The sequence below is a fragment of the Bactrocera latifrons genome, unplaced genomic scaffold (assembly GCF_001853355.1).
Source record: "Bactrocera latifrons isolate USDA-ARS-PBARC rearing strain unplaced genomic scaffold, ASM185335v1 scaffold_65, whole genome shotgun sequence".
Taxonomy (NCBI): Eukaryota; Metazoa; Arthropoda; class Insecta; order Diptera; family Tephritidae; genus Bactrocera; species Bactrocera latifrons.
The window spans coordinates 77,059-97,109 of NW_017537323.1; the positions used below are offsets into that span (position 1 = coordinate 77,059).

At 35.6% G+C, this 20,051-nt stretch overlaps 1 protein-coding gene across 2 annotated transcripts in view; it reads right to left on the minus strand.

Moving 5' to 3' along the window:
• Positions 1-20,051, minus strand: part of LOC108975460 (calbindin-32) — a 182,697-nt gene that overhangs the window by 25,198 nt on the left and 137,448 nt on the right. Inside the window, exon 9 of one of the 2 annotated variants that reach the window (XM_018943954.1) lies at positions 5,876-5,887. The exons of the other annotated variant lie outside the window; for it this stretch is intronic. Within the exon in view, the coding sequence (XP_018799499.1) occupies positions 5,876-5,887 (12 nt within the window). The remainder of the gene's footprint in view (positions 1-5,875; positions 5,888-20,051) is intronic. 2 annotated transcript variants of the gene reach the window in all.

Sequence of the window (20,051 nt, forward strand, 5' to 3'; positions counted from 1 at the left end):
AAATACCGATGTTGTTGACTTAAACTGGAAGATTCAAAGTCAATTGATAATGACGACGACACCGTGAATTATCCAGTGGAATGTCTAAATTCTTTGGAGAGGCTTGGTATGCCACCGCATCATCAAAGTTGGATCTGTCGTTATGGTGTTTCGCAATTTGTTTGTAATGCACTTATCAAATATAAGGGAGAGAATGCTTGATTCTACGGATTTCTTTTCAGTTATAACGATTTTCCATTTCAGTTCAAACGTKTTCCGTTGCTGAGCATTTTGGAGACGAAAATTTTTAAATAATATTTTTATCTTATTCACAGTGCTTTATAAAGTGCTTTATTTCGAGGTTCCCTACTTGTTTTTTTTTTTTGTTAAAGTAAAAGCACATAAAGTTCAAATTTAATGGGGAATGATTACTATCATTAGAAAGAACACTCTTTGACATTTATTTTTTGAAGATTATTTTTCTCAAGTGTTGACCGTGCCTACGTCTCAGATGGTCCATCCGATGAGTCGAGTTTTCAACGAATTGCTCGAGCATTTCGACTGGTTCGCTCGACACACATGATGTTTTGCTCCAAGTACAGAGTCAAAGCGGGATTGTCTGCAGATACTTTAGACTTTACATATCCTCACAGAAAAAACTTTAACGTTTTAATATCACATGATCTTGGTGGCCCATAGACGGGAAAAATGTGAAATTATGTGCTTACATAGAAGCAGAAGTGCTTACTTAATTGTTCTCTCATTCATTAATTCATTGATTGATGCGAAGTGTGGGAAGTGGCGCCGTCTTGTTGAAACCAAATATCGCCGAGATAACGGRCTTCAATTTTGGCATTTTCTTTGGATGAAATGCCAGCTCGTCAGGTTGCCCTTCGTCCCAAATGCAGCAATTTCGGTTGTTTACCTAGCCATTAAACTAGAAATAAGATGAACAAAATTTGGCTTCAAAACATCGGATCTTCATCGAACTTTTCAAGAGTCGATAGATCGAAGCGATGCTACTTGAGACAGTCGAGCAGCTTCAGTTCTTGTATTAGCTGTATTTTGTACGTTATCAATTTAAGATCTCAAAATAAAATACACTAAGTCGTTCCATACGTCAGTTCGTGTTGCTGCGAAAGGCGCCGAATCGACCCTCCATCGCCTTCGTGTACACTCTCAGGTATGGCTGCTATATTTTCTTCACCGCATGCGGGACGTGTTCTATTCGGCCGAATATTATCCAATAATGAATGCTAGGACTACATACAACTTTGGCAACATTGAAAACATTTTTAGCTTAACTACCTGGATGCCTATTGGACAATGATCAGTAAGAACTTTTACGATTACGGCCTGATAAACTTTGGCTGGGACAAGTAATTTAATAGATCGTTTACATTCTACTCTAAGTTAGAATAATCTCGTAGTCGCACACAGGTCCGATCCTGATCATCTTTTTTGTTTTTGTCGCTTAATCTGCCAATAGACCCTAAAATGAGTAATATTTATCCATATCTCCTAGATCCCACATAAAGTTTATATCGATATTTGACACTCCAATTGAATTTAGATGGCACTGTGATAAAAAATTTAATTTAAATTCTCATATCAAAATGAATTTACAAACACTATTTGAAAAATTTTAGAAAAATATGCATTAGGAAGCAATGCGAGAAAAAACTTAAAATATCGGTTTGATCCAATTAGAAATAAATAAAATTAAAAACAAAAAGGTTTATTTTAACCTCAAGTTGCTGCTGTCAAAAATGCTCTACTAACGGAAACCCGCTGAAACTAAAAAAAAATGTATATATATACTATATTTCAACAAGCAGACCCTTTCCTATGTTTACTTTCACTTTTGTGCAGCTTTTGTTATGCTTGCACTCTTTATCCTAAGAGAAAAGCATTTATTTGTTTTGCCAAACAAAAGTAATTTTGTACGCAATTTGTTCTCACATTTTCACTGGCATGGCTTTGGCTTCCTTTTGTTTTCATTTTAATGAAGTACATTACGGTACCTATTTTATTGCAGTCTTTCGGAATTTACCAGCACTCACGCGGGTTTTACGCCTGAAACGCTGCTACAGAAAGTTGACAATCTGCCGCCAGCACTCACAAGTGCTACTTTAAAACCTTTCCGCAGCTCTATTAAATTTCCTGTCGTCCTGTCCTGTTTGTCGTAATTTTATGATATTTTTTGTTTGGCACCAAAGATAAATTCGCAGAATATGTGCTAATGATATTTTTATAGCCGAGAAGTCAATGTTTGTTCATATGGCGTATGTATGTATGTTTGCATTAGCCTGTGCTGCAAATTAATGGCTATTATTCATCTTTGTTTTTGTTATTCTTGCAACATATTACCAACTCGAGTACATTTATATAATTTTACAACTTGGCTTTTTTATCGACAACAACTTTCACTGCTTGTCGCACATAATGAAGCAATTTGTTGGACAAAGTGGAACAGACATGTTGGAAGTTATTGCAAATAAAAAACTCTGAAGCAAAGTTGGTTGGAATTTAAAGGCATTGGGAAGTTGTCAAGAATAATCATACTACTGCGCTCAAGAAGTAAGGTGAATTTGTTCGTAGAATATTAATTATTTATTAATTCTTTAAATCAATTCAAAGTAATCACCGCACGATAAAAATTGTTTAACGCTCTTTCCAGTTCTCGAAACAGTCAGAATAGTTTTTTCCGGTATAGCTGATTCAATTTATATTTCTTCATTATTGTTTTGTCTTTAAGTTTTAAATTTCAAGAGAGAGAATTAGACGAATATGAACGAATTTTTGGGAAAACTGTCGCTAAGAAATCGAGATTAGACGTATTTGAAACACAAACCATTTTTTAAAATGGCTTAAGCTGAGCCAAATAATATTCCAACACTATCAACTATGTCCCTGATTGTCAATCGATGATTTTTTTGATTTCGTCCAAAGCTCGGTTCGCAATTAACGTGTTATCGGTCCACGTTGAACTTTTTGCCTCACTTATAAACCTAATTTTTTGTGCTATAATTTGATGTTCAAAGAACTTTGGAAAAATTTCCAACGTGCCCACACAGTAAAATTCTTTCCACAAACAAAATTTAGTTTTTTGCTCTTCAAAATCAACCATTGTAAAAATCGAAAAAATCCTTTATGATTGTCTATAAAAATATGTGTAAGTAGACCAATAGRGACAGGAAATGAGGTGTACATTTTTCCAATCTTTTGATATTCTTCTTCAATAAGGTTTGCCATTTCCTCATGGAAAGATATACGATGCAAAATTATTAAAATTTACTGCCGAAATTTGTAGTCAGTGGCTTCAACTTTAAGGGCCAGTTAAAAATTTTGACAAACAATTGCTTGTCAAATGTTGTACTACCAATATAATAAAAAAATATCTGCCTTCCTGATGTGAGGGAATTTGAAAATAAAATTGTATTATAAAAAAAGCCTATATTGAGAAAGGAGAGATTTCAGGAGTTTACCTTGAGACTCATAACTTGTTACTCATACTTTTCGAACTTCTTCTATTAAGTATGTTTGTTTTCTAGGTAAAGCTCTCTTCCAGATGTCCTATTAATTAAGTGTTTTATTATATTAGCTTATTTCTTGGAAGTAGTCAGTTCAGGAGCTTCAGCTTCATTCATACATAAAACTGTTCAATTATCATTAGGAATTGTATTTAATTATATTGATTACCATGAAGTTAAAATAAATGAATTGGTGCTTGAGAATCAATGATTAGCAGTCAGAGATTTTACTCGCATCGTTGGAATATGGGAAGGATCAGTGAAAACCATTTTGAAATACTATTTGAACCTAAGAAAAGGAAAGCACGGTTAGTTCCAAAATCACAAATTTTTTTTTTTGGAAAAGTACTGTCGCGTTAACATGTGTGAAACAATGCTTTCCGACCACCAAGATATCGTGAAATGTACTATTTAGATGAGTCTTGGATTAATGCTTATGATCCAGAGACAGACGATCAATCGGCCAAATATCGTGGCAAAAGTGAGCCGAAGCCGAAGCCGAAAAAACCACGTCTAAGCAGGTCAAAAATCGAGGTTATGTTGACAGTTTACCTGGATTATCGGGGTGTGCTGCACTCTAAACTCCTTCCAATTGGTCAGAATGACAACAAAGAATACTATGTGAATTATGCGTCGTTTTCGCGGATTCGCTAACCGTAAAAAGAGGCCAGAATTATGGGCCGACAACTCTAAGTTTTGGCACCACGATAATGCATTGTCACATACTGCATTGTGTCTTCGAAAGTTTCAGCAAACGACGGCTGGCTGTAGACAACTCAAGCGACCGCTCCGAAGAAACTGGTTTGAGTCAATTGAAGACATTATTTATTTATTAATTTTATTTATTTAGTTAAGTCTATGAACATTAATTCTTACAGACTAATGGAGAACTACTATACAAATTTTTTAAATTAAATAAATAAAAATAATTAAAATATTAAATAAAAATAAAATATTAAACGTGAATACCTATGCACGTGCATGGAAGGCTTTCTCAGAAATTGACTTTAACAGCTGTTTCGGAGATTGTATTGGGGCCAAGAGAATTACTGAGAGAGGGACGGAATAGATTTTAAAGACTAAATCAGAGATAAAGAGATGTCTAACTCCTCTCTCATTGGAAATGAGAGAACAATTGTTAAACGTCAAAACCTCCTGAACTTTGACGGTTGATCGAGTTCAGGGGAAAAAGCTAAACGCTTTTATTGGGTTTTAAAAGGTCAAAAGTCAGTTGTTTTAACATACCATAAATTATTTAAATAGTTTCTCTATATATTAAATAACCACCATATAGTAATTTTTTTTCGTACTAAATATTGGGTGTTTTAATTTAAATGCCCAAAAATTATTATTTGGTCCGATCTGGTCATATTGGAAAATTTTATAAAAAAACTCTAATTTTGAGGCGCTCTCACACTGGAATAAGTTGGACATCTCTTTATCTCTGAGTAAATTAAGAGTTATAAAATTAAGAATAAAGTCTTACTTTTTTTTTTTTGCTCATAGTAATATATAAACAAAATATTACATATATTTATTATGAAATTTTCAGCTTCTGCTGTCAGATATAACCATTACATAACCAATATATAACCATTTTACGGCCAAAACTCAAAATTATGAGTACTTTCTATTATATCGTTTTTCTTTCGCCTGTAAACTTATGAAAAGTGGTGCTATGTTATTTTGCATTTTAGGTGATAATTTGTAACCCATTAGTAAATGTACGGTTAAGAGACGTAATTGAATTAACACAATCAAATAATCGTTTAGTCTACTTCCTTTCCATACAAACATACTATACTTATAGAAAATAATGGTTGGAAGCATGCAAAATGTAAAGGGATTTAATTTATAGTATACATGTGTATGTTGAGTACTTGACTATGCGGTGTGCTGTATTACGTGATTTACTTAGAATATTTAAGTAAGTGTGTATGTTTTATCATGAGTGATCGAAGCTATAATATTTCAAAAACTGCTATTTATGAATTTGTTAAAAAAATATTTTTTGGAAATAAAATTATAATAATTCAAACTTTTAAGCAATTACAAAAATGAACCAAAATAATAATTTTTAACTTTTCATAATATATACAGCGGCATGTAACAAAAATAATTATGCAACAATTGGAAATATAAAAAAATTAGTAGACGAACGCTTAAGAAAAGTGTAAATAACCAAGTTTAACTGTAAAACTCGCTGAAGCGAAACAAAATAACAGCAAAGTAGAATGCTAAAATGTAAAAATTAGTTAACAAAGAACTTGAAACCAACAACAACAGCAACAACAACAACACAAGGAACAATGTTGCTGACAATGACGACGGAGACGACGAAGGCGTATGGTAACGGTACTTACTTCAATACCTTCCTGTTTGTGGTTGTAGTATGTACAGTGCAATAGTTGTTGTTGTTGGCATACAAATTGTTGTGCAATATGTAGAGTTGAGTTGTTGTAGTTGTTGTTTTTTTTACACAGCAGTATATGCGAGTATTTAGTAGTTGATACATTAAAGGTTTTTGTAATCACATACAAGCCAGCGCGCATTTAATGTTGCAACAGTTGCAGTTGTTGTAATCGATTTTTATTGTAAAATTGTTGTATTATTTTGTTAATTGGTGTGAAGCATATTTGTACAAGTGTATACGTTTAAATAAGTTTAATTATTTCATTTAATATTTTTTTAAATATTTTAAATTTTTTTAATTATTTTAATAATTTTTATAAACATATTTTAAAATTGTGGCATTTTAATAAATATTTAATGGTTTACGGGAAAAGGTATGTGTGAAAGAATTGTGTTGTGCAATTTGTGGTGGTTTTCATTTGGGAATTAGTGGTTGTGTATATTTTTTTTACAAACGGTAGTTAATAATTAATAAATTTGGTTAATTGCATTTTTTAATATATGGAAAGGTGTGTGTAATTTGTATTTTTTATTAGTGTTTTTTAGAAATTTGGCATTGCAACATATTAGTGACGTTAGGCAAACACAGTTCATTCGGGAAGTTGGTGCGATGGGGAGGACAGAGATAGAGAGAAAGAGAAAAGAAGAAGAGCAGAAGGTATAGTTGTTAGTACTAAGATTTGTATATTCATAAGTGTAAATTATTGCAATTTTTTTATTTTTTTTAAATTATTTTCTATGGTTTGTCGCTATAGCTATTCAAGGAAGACTTAATGCGAAATTTGTTGTAACAATTATAATAATTAATAGTTTTTAGTATATAAACAAAAATAATAAAAAAATGAAGCTTTAATAAGACTTCCTACGATTGACAAAATCACATTCGCAACATTTTTAACTCAGCAATTTCTTAAAAATTCACCAAAGAAATTTGTTTTTGCGTTTCTGTATCACTTTGTAGACTGGTAAATAAGAGGCGCTTTCCGAGCGACCATTTATCAGGAGCGCAACATGCTTATTGTAAATGCAAGTCAGTAGATACTGTCCTGCATACTAGAGTATCATGACTTGAGGAAGATATGAGGCTTAAGGAATTCACTGTTGGAACCTTTCTCAGTAACGACGGTTTTGTKCTTGAATCAAATCTCAAGCACCTCATTTTTAGTCTTCTGTGCGACAGCGTGATTCTAGCGGAATGGTGAAACGCACTTGCTCAACGAAATGTCAGTAGAGGAATCCCACAAGGTGGAGTTCTCCCTCCTTTTATATGGATACTGATCGTTAACGACCTGTTTAAAAAACTTGAAAATCGTGACTGCAAGGTGATTGCCTATGCAAATGATGTAGCGCTTATGGTCAAAGGAAAGTTTTTACGAATTAACACGGGGGTACCTCAGCGTAGTAAGAAATTGAGCAGTCGTAAACAGTCTCGCTATTAACCCAAACATAACCGAGATGATTTTATTCACTAGAAGATGGCTGCCGTCTGCACCCGGCAGATACAATGAAATATTATATCTAGGGATTATCTTGGATAGGAAGCTTTCATGGAAGCCGAAAAAGGCGAGGTCTATCACCGAAAGTGGTCCTCTGGCTCTATGACGCTTTATATTCTATGGAGTCTTTATCTAGTGGAGACCCACTAGAAAAGAAACTCGAAAGCGTTAAACGAGCGGCGCTCATCAACATGTGTGCGGCACTTAGGCGCACTTCAACAATGTCACTAAACGTCATCCTACACATATTGCCCGTGGACATCGCCGGATGGTTTATGGCTGCGAAAGTTGCCATCAGACTCAGAGAGTCTGGGTTCCTAAGAGAAAACGGGTCAGAACACTCGGAAAGCCTCACTCACTTTAACTTCATACCGGATCCTGGTGGCTCCTCTCTACCCATATACCGATGAGGAAATTGTGGGTGGGAAGAAGTCGTTAGAGGAGAGGGACTGTGAGCTTCTTCACGGTTTGTTCAAACCTTAGTGGAGGTTTGTGAAAGGGTTTAGTATCAGGAGTATTAACTCCAGTTTAAGACTTCCTGACTATTGCAGTGTCTTCCAGGCCAGGCCGTGGTTGCAGCCATTAACGTAGCAGTAGATTTATTGCTCCGGAGTGCAGCTTCCTTCAAAAAGGTGGCCATCCACTCAGGTAGCAGAGTGACGATACTAGTCTTAAACGCATTAAAACTGCGCTGAGGGCTGTCTAACTTCGCTATCAATAGCAATAAGTGTCTTTATGATAAACTGGCATGCGTATCAAGCCATAGCTGAATCGCAGGAAACTGTAGATTAGCTAGCAAGAAAAGCCACGCTAGAACCACTATTGATAAAATGGGAGTAAATCCGTGCTTCCGTATCCCTTTTGTTCTACTACTAAATAGTTGAACTTATCGAAAGCTTATTCAGCGATGACCCACCAAGATCGATCGCAATCTAGTGATCTCTTTGAACTCAGAAAGGATAGAATATCCCTTGTTGTGGGTTTTCTAACGAATACTAKCAGACGTCATCTGCCGAAGCTGTATGGAAGAAGATGAGGTGRAAAGAAGTCATCTAATCTAACCTAACCTAATATAACCCAGTTCTTTATAAATAAAGCCGTAATTGGTACCTAAAATCCGGCTACGCTCTTTTATACATTATGCCTGTATATTACGTAACATTTTGTTGAGTAAAATTTTAGACTTTTGTACCATTTAACTTATTTTATGTTTTAGCTTTATTTTTCGATTTACAGTCACTTACAAATGTTCGCTTTAAATTTTTCCTTTAATAAATATAATATATACATATGCATATTTTTTCTACTGTAACTATCATTCGTGTATTTGTTGCTTTGAGCTTCTAACACGCAATTCTAAGAGTGCTTAATACAGAGCATTGCATTGCATTGAAATAAAATTTAAAAATATAATATAACAGAAAATAAAAAATAAATAGTGAGCGTTCTAAAACTTTGAAAGTGAGTGGTGAATAATGAGATAATTCATTAGTGACATTTATGAAAAATGTTTAAGAAATTTCGAAATATTTTTAAGCACATTTAAAGGAAAATATTTGTAGCTTAAAAATCAATTAAAATTTTTTTAGTTTAAAGACAAATATTTTTTAAAATATATGCATATAAGTATGCTGAGTTCATAGTGTTTAAATTTTTGTGTGGAAACTTACTTAAATTACTGCATTTGTTGGCAACTAAGCATAAAGTAGTTTTTTCATTTGTAAAACAAGCTTTGCTAAAACTACTAACTCTAAACTATATTACGATTTATACATATATCAATTCTCTACATAGCCATAATGCCTAATGTGTACTTAATTATTCTTTCTAATATTTAATCCTCATCATTATTATTACGCTCAAGTACCCAAGCACATCCGGCAATAAAAATGGGACACGCTCACGCATTTCTAGGCGCTTGATGCAGAAAAAAAGGAGTAATCCATACTACATATGTGTGTATATAAATATATGTTTAACTTCGTATAAGTATGTTATTACATTTTGTTGCATCGCGTTTCTTCACATTCGTCATAAAAATCTAAATCAAGTAATAATATTTTTTTACATTTGGTATTCAGCACATCGCAGCTCTGGAGATGTCAGCGAAAAGAATTGATTGACACATGTCACACAAGAACGTATAYCGCTATTTTAAAGAATAGAAACAAAGCAACGGAAAGAAATCGTAAAAAATAACACTCATGAATATAAGCACGTACGTAAAAAATACGGAAATAGTGAAACAAATGATGAAATTGAAGTACGTGTGGCAAGAAAATATAGTACTATACGTAGCTGCTCGTAAGGACGAATTATATGAATATAATCTTCATGTAATTTATTCTGCAAATCAGTGTAATGGAAAATTATAATTTTAATTTTAATTTAGTCACGCGAAAGCACGCATACTATACTGGAGTTCATTTAATCCTATGTTGGTAAAAAATAAACTTTCAAGTCAATATAAGAAACTAAAATTTTATTGAAGAAATGAGTAAGTATCTCGCGTCTATTTTAGAAGAATTAATTTACGTAGGATGACTTTTATATGTCGCGATTCCAGATAAAAAACAAAAAACAAATTGTAAGTATCGCAAATCGCTTTATTGTTCTTCGAAATATTCTTCATTAGGATCTATACACTCTTGCATGTATTTGAATCCATTTTCAAAGCACTTGGCCACTATAATTAAGTTGTCTCCAAAACATGCGTTCTGAACGCAACAAACACCTTTTTAGGAGTCGAAAAAATTTCACCTTTTAGTTTATTTTGTTACAGTTTGAGATCGTTCTTCAGCTTTGAAGTTCGCAACATTACCTGCAATATTTTGGAAGAAAAAGTTAAGCGAAATAATATTTTGAGTTAAATCAAAGAGTTCTTAGGTTGATAAATATATATTTGTATCTTCGAAATACATTAATCGATTTCAGATGACTTAAAGGAGAAGGTTTGATACTATTCTAGAATGAATCACGAAGCAACTTTTTAGCAAGAGAGCGATGATATATACAAATGTATACATAACGAACCCGCTCGCAAAGTTGTTAAATAACAACTATGCCTTTGTGAAGCCTCAAATAAAAACATAATACGACAACAACAATAAACATAAARCAGAAAAATGAAACCATATCAAATGAAAATAGCATCTTTTGAGTTGAGCTAAGCAATGTAAATAACCCGAGGCCAAAACGTGAAAGAGGACAATCAAAAATGAGCTAACAAGCAAGCGAGTAAGTGACCCGCACGCGCCCTCACAGCACACATGAATACAAAACAGCGCATAGAAAGTGCAGAAAAATAAAGGAGGCTGCTGCATGTAGCAATAAAAACAAAAACGAGAAGGCAACCATAACTAAATTGAGCAAGTTCCAAAGCAGCTTAGCCGGGCCTTGCCAACATTTTCTACTCAGCCGTTGAATTTGCCATAGAAAGAAGCTTGTGTGCATCTTTAAAAGCACATACATATGTATATTATATACTTGTAAATGTGTGTGAGCGAAAATAGGTGCACAGCAATAAAAAAACTTAAGAACTTTGAAGATACTCTATTTTGGTTGCCACCATGCAAGCGGTTGCTAATATTTGCTGGATATAGTATTTGCTCAAAAATGCTCCGGGTTTTAAAATTTATGTGTTTTTGACTTCCGTTATCTAAGCAGGTGTGCTGCGGCTGTAACGGCACATTCATTTATATTTATACCTGTGCTATTGCTGATTGGTAATATCTCAATATTGAAGCCTGCTGTGTGACAATTTTTTTAGCGGTTAACGCGCCAGGAAACTTTAGCTCACGGCCAAATGCCTGAAAATGGAGTTCAAAGACAATATAAGCTCTATAGGGAGTTGTAGATTAGGATCTTAAACATTAAGCACTTTTTATGCTATGCGTTACAGAACACAAGTGCCACTTGCAATGATCCGATTCATATTTTTAGCTAAATAATGCTATAAATCCTCAAAACATGCTTTATATATATATTTTTTTTTTGATTTTTCAACTATCAGTTTTTCAAATCCTTTCTTGTTGTCTGAGTTCCATTCTTTTACGCTACAGAAGAGTTTCTTTGTGTTTTGAAGGTTACGTTCTGGAGTCGATATATGACCACTTTTATACAAGAAGGTCTCGTTGTGGATAGGCATAAGTTCTCCTACAAGGAAATAAGGAATTGATTCGATTTATGATTTTTTTAAAGGGTAATAGAATCTCATCTGCCTTTATTTGCACTTGAAATGAAATTTAAATTTTTATACAGTTATGATCATTTACAGCTCCGAAACTTGAAATCATATCTGAACGTCCCTTAATTGAATTTGAGCTGCTTTGAGTTTGTTTTAAAATGAATATGTTATATCTCAAATGTGAACTATCGCCAGGCAATACGGATAGATAGATAGCTAAATTAAGGCTTTGCACTGCGACCCATTTTCTTTTGTGTCCTCCCCTATATCTTATATTGCCACAAAGGTCCAACTAAACGATTTTAGGGCACCTTCATCTGCTAGGCGCGACTGAGGGACAGGGTCGGTCCACGTAGATCAAACCTAGGGCCTTAAGTCTGCTTCTGTAACTTGATGGGCTATCCAGAATCAGGTGTTCTGGAGTGTTCTGTTCCATGTCACAGAACCGGCAGTTTGCGCAAAGGACTATACCAATGTTGGACAAGTGCTTACTGAGTCTATAGTACCCTGTATAGAGCGCGATAAGGAGGCGGAATTTTTCTCGGGGAGGTTGATCATTTCCTTAAACCGTGCAAGGTTTTACTCTCTTAGAAGGAGCTTGGCATGCCGCAGTTCTGCTGCCACTGCTGTTCTCTCCTCASTCTGTCCTCCTTTCTAAAGTGTGTGAGACCCCACTGCCCTGCAAGGTTCTGGCAGAACAGTTTAGTTCATCGGGCAGCTCATTGCCGTCTACCCCTTTATGCTCCGGCAGCGCTATTATTTGTACTCGGATTCACACTGATAGACGGTTCAGCTTTTTTATACACTCCTCCGCTAACAGCGATTTAACCTCATACGCTGAGACCGCCTTTAGTGTCGCTTGACTATCGCTAGGTATAGCGATACGCTGGTTTCGATAGCTGCTAATTTTAGTTAATTGTAGCTAATCTATAAAATTCCCAGAACATTCTTTAGTTGTTTAGAAATTTGCTTACGATAGCGCTTATTTGATTACGTATGTGGCACACACATGTATACATATATAGCTTGCATCTAGCGCGACCAAGCGTCATATATTTTCAGATTAAATCTTTTGCGAMCTTTGTCCCAAGAGTGATAAAATTAAAGCCGCTAAAGTGGCTACGATAACCCACACACACATTTACAACGCTTATATTTGCTTATAAAGTATGTGTGCTTAAGCATACACTGGGATCGTTCTGCCTCGCTGCAAACACGCGCTTCCAGCACTGTGTTGAATAAGTGGCGTAGTTGTTGTGCAACCTTGCTCACTTCTAAAGTGCCAGCAACCTTTTATACAATGCATTGTCTTTCACCATACGTTTGTTGTTGTATTTCGGTATTTTATTGTACTTGGTGCAATGTTGGCACATTAGTAACTTTTGTCGCCTGGTTGAGCCCAAACAATTTGCGCTRCGCTGTACATATTTGTGTGTGAACGTGTATTTGAGTGTGTGTGCATGTACACTTCTGCATATGTAGGCAAGTGTATGTTATGCGCGCTTCCACTGCTATGTCAACGATTACTAATGCGAGTTTGTTTAAAAACACATGCACATGTTCACCAATATCGACCTATGTATGTATGTATATGCTCGCACACATGCATTTACCATAGCGGTGAAACAAATAATATTTTGTTATTGCATTTGTGTGTGGGCACAAAGTTTTGCCAAAAACTGTCGTTGACAATAAATTGCACGTCGACAATGTTTGTATGCAACATACTTGTATGTGTGCACGTCTATGGTTAGCAGTTAGGTTGCTACTCCATTGCTTCTACTGATCTATGGCCGACTTTTCTTTTCTCGTGCCTTAAGCCCCGCCTGCTTTTGTACTCACGTACACGCTTGCGTGATTCTTGGCAGCGTTTTGGCTTTTAATGAGCATTTTGCTTCGAAAACGCCGCAGTGCATCCAATGCATAACGAATCAAGTGAAAAGCTGCGAGTACGCCCCGAGGAGCGGGCGGATGGCCACTAAATAGAATTGCTCTATAGCATGTTGTTATTAGTGTATAGTTTGGCTTTTGGCCAAAAGCACATTTTACTTGCAAGTGTAAAAGGAAATAAAGAGTTCGCGTGACCTAGTGCTGATATTAAATTATAAAGTTGCATGTGAGAGTTATGGATGCTGCGTAGACAGTGGGTGTTACCCAGCTGAGAGACATCTCAAATTCCTGTTAGATTTCAGTAAAGATTACCGCAAATTTTAATGGCGTTTTTATCGAAAGTTAGTCCACTTTGAAATATATGTTTTTTGGTTTAGATTTTAAAGTTATTTTTGCCCATTTATTCCACAACTTAAGCTCATTTTTTACAATGGTTTTGAAATTTTATAAAATATTTTGTAAATTCAATCAAAAGTTCAATATTGCTGCTTTTTAGATCTAATAATGTAATGTCTGTAGGAGGATGGAGTCATGTGTAGAAATCTATGCAAGTCAGAAAAGTTCTTTGATTGCYATTCACATGGGAGTGGCCCGAATCGAGTTTTTTACACATGGCTCAAGCAGCTCCCGACTTCTGGRCTTAGATCAAGTATCCTCTGGGTAGACAAAGAACATCCGTTTGAAAGCGAGCTGAAGTGAGAAGGCGAAACATCAGCTCCGCAGGGTTGTGCACTGGGTTTATGACCCGCCACTTAGAAAACGCTCCTAATGAAAACGAAAAAACAGCCTCGGAAGAGAAACCACCCTTTTGATGACGACCATAACAAACTAATTAGGGATAACGATTTACAACGTGTACCTGGAATGTCCGATCCCTTAATTGGGGTCCTCGTAAAAATAAAGGCTGATATCACAGCCGACCAAGAAATGCAATGGACAGGACAAGGTCTGCGGCGAGTAGGTCCTTGTGGCATTTACTACAGTGGCCATATAAATGATCGCAAAATCGGTTTGAAATTCGTTTTGGGAGAGAGACTCCGTCGCCAAGTCCTGGCATTCACCCCGTGGGTAAACGTTTAGACACAATCAGCATTAAAGCGAATTTTTTCAACATATCGTTGATTTGCGCCTACGCCCCGATGGAAGAGAAGAACGATGTAACCAAAGATGCCTTCTTTGAGCGCTTAGAGCACACTTGTGAGAGCTACCCCCCCAGGATGTCGAAAATCGGGCTTGGCGGGTTTAACACCAGGGTGGGAAAAGAAGGTATCTTTTGCAAAACGATCGGTAAATTCAGCATCGAAGATGAAACAACACCAAATGGGTTGCGCCAACTTCCGTGTGAAAAGCCTGCTCAAAATCACAACTAAGATTTTAACAAGCATACTGTGTGAAACATTAAAGCCTGCTGTCAACGAACTGGTTGGACCTTATCAATGTGGCTTTCGGCCTGAAAAATCAACAACTGACCAGATATAGCCCATACGTCAAATCTTGAAAAAGACCAGTGAAAAGAGAATCGACAAGCACTACCTCTCGTCGAGCCGTTCGCTATCAAACGAGGTTTCAGACAAGGCGACACCTTATTGAGCGACTTCTTCAATCTACCCCTGAATTTTTTATAAGAGTGTACAGTTGCTGGCGCATGCTAATGAAATTGATATCATTGGTCTCAAAATTCGCGCCGTTAGTTCTGCTTTTTCCARACTGGTTAAGGAAGCGAAGCAAATGGATGTGGTAGTKATCGAGTAAGTTTAAATATCTCCTGACATTAGTGTGAATTAGTTTTTAAGTACAAGACAGTTTAGAAATTACGGTTTTCACTATGCCRAATTCAATGACATTTCTGAGSCAAYAAATAAAAATGGTTGCCAGTGCGTATACGTAACAATTTATGGAAATTAGTTTCGAAACAAATTGGTGACGAATTTTAGTTTAAAAGTTTTTCTGAATTTTAAAAGAGAAATAAATAAGTTAATTGCCAATTTAATTACATCAGATAAAGTGACAGACATAATTTAACTTATGACAAATTTTCCGTATAAAATTGACCCGCAAGTGACGAAGCCAAACTTGCGCCTGTCAATAAAAAAGAAACCCATTACTCAATTTTAACAGCTTCAACAGTTCTCGTGCTTACAAATCAAACAATTATCGCTATTTTATTTTATAGACATTCACATCTGCATAAAGTTTCAATACCCACTCCCTCAGCCATAGTTGAGACTCTGCCAAATTTTACTATTTTCAACTGCTTTCCATACTTCCTTGCTTCCAATATCTGCTTTTTAATTGTCTGTTATGTCACATTTTTGTTCACATTACACCGCTTCCTGACATAAATCATATTTTAGTATCACTGCCAAAAGTCGGAAACTAAATTTGGTTTCAGCTTCTCTCTACGTCGCTGCATAGATTAAAGTAATCTACTGACACTGAAGCGCATTGTTGGTATAAAGCCAGAAGTAATTATTATTTTTTGTTTTAATATTATATTTTGATGAGCTATGGAAAGTTATATAACTTTTTAAGCCCTGCCAATATATGACACTCTTCATTGTTTCTTTTTAGTCCCTTTTCGGTATTTCAAATTTATTTTACTTATTTCTCCAAAATATACTGCAATTCTTTTGCACATTCTTCCTAAAATAAATTATGCAAAACAACTGTAATGAATGTTCTTGCATATTCAAATGTAATGACGAATGAGAACTTTTGGCTTGCCAACATTTTCGCTAAATATTTTCAAATTTGAATCTAAGGGTTCTCATGCCATTTTATTATTATTTTTCTTTTTACTGCAAAGTCATTTGGTACAACTACTTTATACGGTTCAGAAATTCACATAACTTCCCAAAAAGGTCTATATAAAAGCATGGAAAAATGTATAACAGCCCAAACACATGCATACATATTTTAAATATTTATTATGCCATCGCTGCTCACCTGCCCACAAAAGCATGTTCGTTCCCTCTCATTTATTTATTTATTTCTTTTCCATTTACCGTCGTCATGTTTAGACCTCATAAGTCGCATCCACCAGCCACCATATTGGCAAGCTTATATGCATCGTGTCGGTGTGTCTGCCTTCAGTCAAAATATTCATTTTCGCTTCCTCAATGAATGACAATTATGAAGGTTGGCAGCTGCCGGCAAGCACACCACATATACACACCGACACACACAATTAAAGGTCATACATTTGAAAATTGTTTTGCCGTCAAGAATTTAATAGCTGATAATGCGAAAATTTTAGCTGAAATATGCCAATGTCACTTGTTGAGCGACAACTCACAAGTTTGTGAGGAMGAATTGGAATGAAAAGTCCATGAAAGCCGRGTTAATTTAATTTCATTGAATATATATTTTTTTATAAAGAGTTAACAATACTTTCAGTAAATTTTAAATTTGCTGGATTCGGAATTGTCAACCAGAAATGAGCCTCATCGCTGAAGATAATTTTTCGATGAAAATCCGGATMATTTTCAAATTGYTGCTCAGTCCAATTTACGAACATAGGACGCTTCTGKTGATCAAGCGGCTTCACTTCTTGCGTCAATTTAATTTTGTAAGGATGTAGGCCATGATCTTTTTAGAAAATTCGCCACAACGATGTCACAGCGAACGGAGTATGAGAGACTAATTTGGGTCTTCTTCAATTGATGTGCTGGCGGGAATAATATTATCGACACCACGGATACTTCTTTGTCTCACTGGCACGGAAACATTTTGTATACTATGTCTGTGGACTCAAATTTTTCCACTAGACGCTCAATTGTTGATCAGACAGGGTTCTTAAAGTTGAGGCCACTGACCCCAAATTTCGGTTAATAGTTTCGAACCGTTGTTGGATCGCATATTTTTTCGTGATGAAATAGCCAACCTTACTGAAGATAAACGTCAAAATACCGTTGAAAATATGGGTCCACTTTTGTAGAGTGCCTACCCGTTACTTTCAAACCTTTGAAATTAGTGATTAATAGTTTTCAAATCGGTTCTTAGAGTTGGTTAGTATTTACAGAAAATTTTGTAAACTTAAAACACAGAAAATTCATTTCTAAGAAAGAGAAGAAATTATTGAGGTTAAGTTCGTGTTTATGTGTTTGAACAGAGATTAAATGAGACTTTCTAATTGCTCTCCTAGCAACGGTACTTAAATACTACATTTGCTAATTACCATAAAACCATTTAGCACTTGACTACCATTTGGCATAAAATTGCTTATGTTTGACCTGCATGTGTGCATAGTTGTGGTTGTCTCAAAACAAGTTTTCAAGTAAAGTTTACCTCAAGTTCTACCTTGGTCTTTTGGCCGCCTGGATGGCAACAGCATTTYACTGAAGCACCGTGTACCCAAAGCACAGCAATGTCTCTTACGAGTTGGCTGAAAAAACATTGAAATTGCAAGCATTTACGGCGCCTATGTCGGCTGCCCCACGGAAACCGGAAACCCACAACCGAATTGCGGAAAGAGACAGAAGCAAAAAATATCGAATTAAAAAAAAATCACGAAACACAAATGCAGTGACAGAGGACACTCATAACTTTCTCGTMTGTGTGTTTACAAAAACACTTTCACGATTACATGCATATATGTGTGTGTGTGCGCTTGTTTGACTCAACTTCCTTATTCGCATATGAATGTGACATATTTATGGAAATGCACAAGWAAGTTTTTTTTTTTTKKTTTTTTTTTTATCTCYATGAAACGGTKTGAAATATTTCTGTGCACGTTTCTGGTCGAAAGCGCCATTGGTCGAAAGTGCCGTTAGTTGCGTCAACTTATTGCAAGCAACAATTTTATGAGTGCTTATGTAGCAAGGCTACGAAACATGTTTATAAATGCAATTTGCCGTTACTAAACGTTCAAGTGTTTTTGTGTTCTTAGTACCCGTACTGTGCGCGTGACCAACTATTATAAGGATGGAAAAGAAAACGAAARAAGATTTGTTCTAAACATTTGCACTTGAGCTTGTAAAAAAATAACTAGATAGGGAARCGAAGCAAATGAGTCTGGTAGTGAACGACGGCACGTCGAAATATCTCTTGTCATAAAACAAATAGTTATCGCTCTAGCGATTTGGTTCTCACGTCATTGTTAGCGGTCATAACTTCGAAGACGTATTTATTTGCGTTTTTTGTTTAGAACCAGAATTAAAACAACAAACAACAACAACGTCAGCCTCGAAGTAGAACGCAGAATAACTTTTGAATACGGGTGCTACTTCSGACTGAGTAGTAAAGTCCTCTCTCGTTGAATAAAGACCAAATTTTAAGAGTCACTCATCATCCCCGTCTTGCCTTGCAGAACCATGGTTGATGACAATATCTGATGAGTCGGTGTAGCGGGTTTGAGAGAGAATGCTCTGCGGAAGATTTATGATCGCAGTCGATGGAAGGATGAGCTATACAAGATATACGATCATGTCAAACTAGGCAAATAATTATTGGACAACTTTTTTCTGTACTAATAAAGCCATTACGTTCTGCGACTAGCTCGAGTTGCGATAATCGAGAGTGACCTTTGTGCAGCTTCCTTCTGTATATGGTAACAGTAGTAGTTAAACTCCTACTTATCYAGAATCGACCACGACATATTAAATAGACATACATACATATGTCCAGCAAGCAACGATACCCCGCATGACTCTAACCACTTCATTGCCCAGGTAACATATCAAACACCCCTCTTCCTATGGTCTGATCCCGACGAAACAGTACGTTTCTTAGGCTTACAACAAAAACAACGAAAGTTAAAGTCTGGTTTTAGATTGTATCCTGTCTTTCTGACGAAGAGGGCGATGTAACAACATAAATATCGAATAGTTTCTGGCCAACCCAAAACTAGAGGACAGTTAGATTTTTATAAATGGATAGTTGCAGAAACTTTCTATTCTTCCTTGTGAGAAGTCTAAGAGTTAGTTTAAATGACATCTGCTTAGGATTAAGCATTTCGGAAATTAACCGTTTGGCATACCGGAGAAAAAAGTTACTGTCAACAGAATRGGAGTTCGACAATAGCAATTCTTCTTCCAACAAAAAATAAAATTATATCCACTTTTTTTGGTTATTTTTTCAAACAATTTCGTTTTTTATATTTGATAATGTTGTTTACTCCTTTATTCTTAAGCTACCACTGGCACTGCTCCACTTTTAACCCCAACTGCGTAATAAGTACTTAAATCACAAGTGGCAAGCGGAAATGGCATTGCAGAARAAAAGTAAAGACAACAATGGAACACAACGAAAAATGAGAGAACGGAGAAAGCCGCACAGTAAATAGCAGTAAATAGGTTATCGTTTCTTTATACGGCTGAAACCACACCCGCTTCAAGCGCTGAACTGAGCTGCAAACAAACAAGCTACTCAACAATAACATAACCACATTACTCCTCATTGGGCTATTTTACTGCGCTAACTGTAAATGAGCTGTCATATGTTTTTGCAAAATAAAACGCAACAACAACAGTTGCAAYAACAATAACCCAATAATGACCACAATGGCTGTGTGAGTAAATAGCAAAGCGAAAAACAAATATTAACTTCACAATATTT